Source organism: Bactrocera latifrons, unplaced genomic scaffold (assembly GCF_001853355.1).
Source record: "Bactrocera latifrons isolate USDA-ARS-PBARC rearing strain unplaced genomic scaffold, ASM185335v1 scaffold_671, whole genome shotgun sequence".
Taxonomy (NCBI): Eukaryota; Metazoa; Arthropoda; class Insecta; order Diptera; family Tephritidae; genus Bactrocera; species Bactrocera latifrons.
The window spans coordinates 65,262-70,948 of NW_017537347.1; the positions used below are offsets into that span (position 1 = coordinate 65,262).

At 32.0% G+C, this 5,687-nt stretch overlaps 1 protein-coding gene across 5 annotated transcripts in view; it reads left to right on the forward strand.

Annotated features, from left to right (window-relative positions):
• The window catches only part of LOC108975612 (GMP synthase [glutamine-hydrolyzing]), a 59,616-nt gene that overhangs the window by 50,882 nt on the left and 3,047 nt on the right, over window positions 1-5,687 (forward strand). For all 5 annotated transcript variants that reach the window (XM_018944213.1, XM_018944214.1, XM_018944215.1 and 2 more), the window contains 2 exons: window positions 2,315-2,544; window positions 2,619-2,810. In XM_018944213.1, coding sequence (XP_018799758.1) covers window positions 2,315-2,544; window positions 2,619-2,810 — 422 coding nt within the window. The remainder of the gene's footprint in view (window positions 1-2,314; window positions 2,545-2,618; window positions 2,811-5,687) is intronic.

Below are 5,687 nucleotides of genomic sequence, written 5' to 3' on the forward strand. Positions count from 1 at the left end.
GGTAGTTATGTTTTTTGACCATATTATTGAAAATTTAATATTTGTTATCGACATATTTATTTCCATTCAAGTGTAAAAACATCTCTGAATAATGAAATGTAATAGATTTTGAGACTGTCACTTACAGAATAGCAAAATCGTTTCAAGTCTCAAAAATTGTCTTTAACTTAAAATCTCAAATTTAGAGACTTGAGACTGTATCACAGTACAGAATCGCACGGTAAATTTGGTTATCGAGCTATTTATTTTCTGCTTGCTTCTCATGTTATTGATTTATTTATTAATGATAGTTAATCGATTTACAAAAATTCATTTACCAATTTGCAGATAATTTAACGGTGTTTAATATTGCTATCTTCAAAAATTAATTAATATACTACTGTGATCAAATTGAAAGGGGAATTTTGTCCATTTCATTTCCTTCAAAGTATTCCCCTYCCGCTGCAATACACTTATGCCAACGAATTTTAGAGTTATCTGTGCACAGAGACTTTTTCAGCTTTTATATTCTCAATTGAGTCAAAACGGTGTCGTCGGAGTGGTCATGTGAATCTGCTGAATAGCCACAAGTTACACGAAAGTAGATCAGGCGAATGCGGTGGTTGCGGCATGATATTATTTGAAAATTTGGCGAAATGTTCACGAATAAGTAATGCAGTATGAGATGGTGCACTCGCACTTCTTTTGCAATAAATTCAGATATAGAAAAAATCAAGGAATTCACTTTTAGAGCCTCACAAAACGACGCGTATATGAAATACTAATGAATGTTTTAACGTGAAATTTAGCATAGATGTCACTAACGGTACTACCAACTTACTGATTGGAAAAACACACGAAGAATAAATTAAAAATTCACCTTTCTATTTTATCACAATAGTATATATGAACAAATTATAAAAAGCTCCCCATAATTTTTTAATAATGGTGCAAATATTTTTATTTTAATTATTTTTATTCAACTTCTATTAAGAAATATTTTGCACTCCTCATTTCAATGTGTTATAAAAGCATGTTTTTGAGTTTTTTTTAATATTTCTACGTTGAAATTATTATTCTAAGTCGAATGACACCGAAAATAATGCCAGATAATTTATACACTGTTCTTGAGGAAAAAAATTAATTGATTCAGAGTATTTTTCCGAATCTACAGAGTAATTTCTTGAATCACAACTAGCTCGGTGAATGGGCTATTTTGGCAGCCAAAAATGTAGGATGTTGACGAAATTAACTTCCAAATACAACAGTTGTTACCAGGTTAAAAGACATCAAACCCAATCGATACTGTTTTTAAGGAAAATGAAAGTGAATCCACCTCGATTGTGCAATGAAGCGAGTTTTGTTAACAAAAAGATCACCGGAAATATTCTTGAAGCAACCATATTATCTGAAAAGATTCCAATGATACCATCGGATTCTACGATACCCTTCCGGAGGCTACATTTTCCAATTTATTTAGCTTTTGCAATGACGATAAATAAATCTCAAGGCCAAACAATGTTCACTTGTGGTTTAGATTTGGAAAATCCATGTTTTTCGCATGGGCAACTATATATAAGTTCACGTGTAGGAAAACCGTCAAATATATTTGTGTTAGCTAAATACGGATTAACCAAAAATATTGTGCACCAATTAGTGCTAAATTAAATTGAGATTAAAAGTATTGATAATTAAAATTCTTAAAGATTTAGAACTATTTGTTAGAAAAAAAAAAATAAAAAATTTAAATTAATTATTTTGTATTAACTTTTGCCAAATTCAATAGTATGAAAATTTTATTCAATCGTATTAAAAGTACCTCCTTTTCAAATTCCAATCCAGTGGATTCTTATATCAGCTTTGAAGTTTCCGTCTTCGTTTGTACATAATAATTTCATTGTATTAAGGGGTAACTGTTCCCCATGAAGAGTTTACTAAAATGTAATATAACAAAAAATTTAGCCACAGCAACGCGTGACCGGGTCTGCTAGTAGTATTTTGATGTTTAAAATCAAGTAAATAGTTAACAAATTATGCTTAAATGTTATTGATAGTTATTCCCAACTAACAATTTTGTGAACAAATTACATGAATTTTCTAAATTCATTATAGAACCATTTCGAAAATGGGAATTTTTCACCATGTAAAGTTCACAAAAAAAAGATAAATTTGTGAATGGCGTTCACGCGAAGTTCACGATAAGGCTGAATTAATCTTTCCCACAAAAGACGGTTAAGTTTACATGTATATTAGATATCTTGAGTGATATCTAAAAAAAACATAAGTTTTTACATAGTTTATATTAAATATAACTTTACATTATTTTATTTTTCAGGTGATAAAAGAACTTATAGCTATGTGGTGGGKCTTTCTAGTAGCTCAGAACCTAATTGGAATGATTTGATATTTTTGGCTAAATTAATTCCTCGTATTCTTCATAATGTCAATCGCGTTTGCTATGTGTTTGGAGGTCCCGTGCAATATCAAATTACGGATATAACTCATACTACTCTTAATAAATACGTTTTAGAGCAACTAAGGGAAGCTGATGCTATAGGAAACGAAGTATAATTTATAAAAGTTGATATTTTGTAGAAATACGTTTAGCATTGATTGCATTCTATGCTTCTTAAATTTAGATAATAATTCAGGCAGGACTACATCGTGTAATTTCGCAAATGCCAATTGTTCTGATTCCCGTGCATTTTGACAGAGATCCGACGAATCGAACTCCGTCTTGTTGTAGGTCAATAGTCTTAAGACCATTTTTAACAAATGATTTTATGACCGGAGTACCAGTAATACCCGGATCGCTTCAGTTGCCAACACAGGTAAGAATACAATCTTTTTATGTTACGTTAATTGTGTTTTCCTGTTATAAGTTTAGTACAGCTGTCTTTGCTTTGACATTTCTCCGCTCACTATCTTCGATTACTTGCAAAAATATTTCATTTGTAAGAAGCAACAAAGAAACATGGGATTACATACAGTACTATATATACCTCATTAAATTGGTATAGCCTAGCCGATATTACTAAGTTTTGTTTTACACATATTATTTTAAGTTTTACTTAATGAAATGCAAGGTTAAAAAATTAATATTCTTAGTTGTACAACGATTTCCAAATCTTAAAATCTTTTTGTTTAACTTTTAATTTAATTAATTATTGGCTATCAAAATGAGTTCTGTCCAACCATGACTATTTCTGAAGAATTCGTAATTTTTTTTGTAAATTTAGGTAAAAAACAAAGTTAGACATAATATATTGTTTCCCATAGAATGTGGCAAAGGCACTATTTTTATATCTAAACAATGTATTTTAAGGTTGTAACACCCAGAAGGCAACTTCGGAGACCCTATAAAGTCTATACATATATGTAGGTATGAAATGGGTGAAGTTTACATAGACGATGCTGTATCAGCTCGTGTAGCACAACAATGGTTCTCTCGCTTCCATTCTGAAAATTTCGATTTACACTGATAGAATAATGTCGCTAGCGAAAAAATGGCAAAAAGTGGTCGACCAAATTGTTACATATTTGTTTATTTATTTATTATTATAAATAAAAAAAATAACTTAGGACGTTTGATTAGAAATACGAAAAGACTTTTTCGACTACCCAATATATCAGCGTGCTATGTTGAATCGATCGTGATCCATGTACATATGTGTGTATAACCAGGACATATCGTCGGCTTAACGTGCAAAGGTGCTACGTGCCATTTTTGAATTATTAAATAAAACAAAAAAAACTGAATAAAAATTGAAGTTCAAAATTTTTTTGTTTTTTCTATCGCAGTTTTGTCATTTAACTACAAAAAAAATATAATAAAAAATTTAATGAGCGCCTTTATATAGGCCTTTTTTTGACTTAGCACATTTTCTGGAGTTATTTGCACTTGGATATATTGGACTTAGCACATTTTCCAAAAAGAAATATTGCGGTTTTTTTTTTTTGCAAATGGCGTATTTTATTATCACAAAAAAATATTATACAGTCTTACTTCGTAGCTGTCGTTTAAAGGAATGCATAAGTACTTAAATGGAAAATCTTTGTTTAAGCCTTAAACTTTAAGGTATCACAAAAAGTTAATATATTAGTTCAGTCTTAATTCATTGCTGTTTGGAAATTATAAATTAAGCAAAACAAAAAAATATATTAAAAAATAAAAAGATATCACTCATGTGGCAGGTCGTCATAATATTGATGGTAGTCTCTTGGCAAAGAAGTTTTTAAATATTGCAAATCTGCGTATTTTCTTGCTGTTAATTTTCTTCTTTCTTGGTGAAGCTGTGGCAAATTAGAGCAATCCGTTGGCACAAACTTCTGCCCACTCTTTGTTGTAAATAGCTCCATGGCTCGGGAAAACGCAATTTATAAAATATTTCCCTTTCCGGTGTGTATTTAGTCGCACGAATATCGGTGACTTTTGATTCACCCTTTCCGCGACCAGGACGAATTGTTTTTAAAAATTATATGCCCTTGAAACATTTGAAAAAAGTATGATCCAAATACTCTACCTTATAAGGTGTAGGTTTCTTTCAAGCATTCTGGCATATTTGAATATACTCTGCTGGTACATTAACAATTCGGTGTTTAATAACACGCTCGATAACTGAATGTACGCTGTCAGCTTCCATTTGGGTGTGCCCCGTTTCTAGTATTTTTTGCTCAATTATTACGACATGTTTAATAGATGTATTGAGCAAAGCTTTACTCATAGAAACATTCCTATTCTGGTACGTACATCCATCACTATAAAGAATATTTTTCGTAGCAGCTGCATTCTGGGTAAGATTTGGAATTATTTTATTCTCCATGAAGTACACCCAAATGCTAGCAAATTCTTCGGCAGATAATCCACCTTCTACTTCGTTCAAATTGTGGACTTGCAACTTCGTACRGTAATAAAGGCTGCTTACTTGGGATTTTGGTGTCATTAAGACCGCTTGCATATCAATAGTAAACACGAAGGTTTTTTCGATTTTGTCCTTTTGTTTCTCTTCCCAGCTTAATGTTTTTTTGCCTGGTGAAGATTGTAGACGTCATCCAAAATATCTCCCACAGTATGTCGCGYACAGATTTCACACTGATCTTTTTTAGGGAAGAATAGACCAAGCTTTTGATCCGCAAAGGCGTTATAAAATGCTGAAATAGAGAGTGGGGGTTTTCCATGTGCATTACACCAATCCTCTGCGTAAAATTCGAAGAGTTGTTTTTTTGACGACCATTCTGGCAAATGATATTTTTTTTTTTTTTGAGTTGTTGCACGGCTGTAATGTGATTCCATAGTTGGCAGAGATTTGAAAAACGAATTTAGAGATTTACGTGCAATGCTACAATTTAGTTGTGGTGCGATCGTTGTAGTGTTTCTTGAAATCGTAGGCTGCTTAACCCAATTTAGCACCGTACGTCTGCCAATGCTAAGAGTGTTCAAGAAGAACTTTCTGCAAACTTTAACATTTTTTTTGCTCGACTCTTACATGGTATTGAAATGTTCGAGTCCTTCTGCTCTTGTGTTTATCTTGGCGATTTCGCATTCTTGCAGGAGTTGTTACTTGAATCAATATATTTACATAAGTCTGTTTCTCTTTCCAGTCTATTTGCCAGAATTGTTTAAACAATGCTTGTCTTTGGTCTTCAGTAATTTTTGCACAGTGGAGAGCAGCAGAACTAGTGGCTTTTTTTTACAGCTACATCGCTCT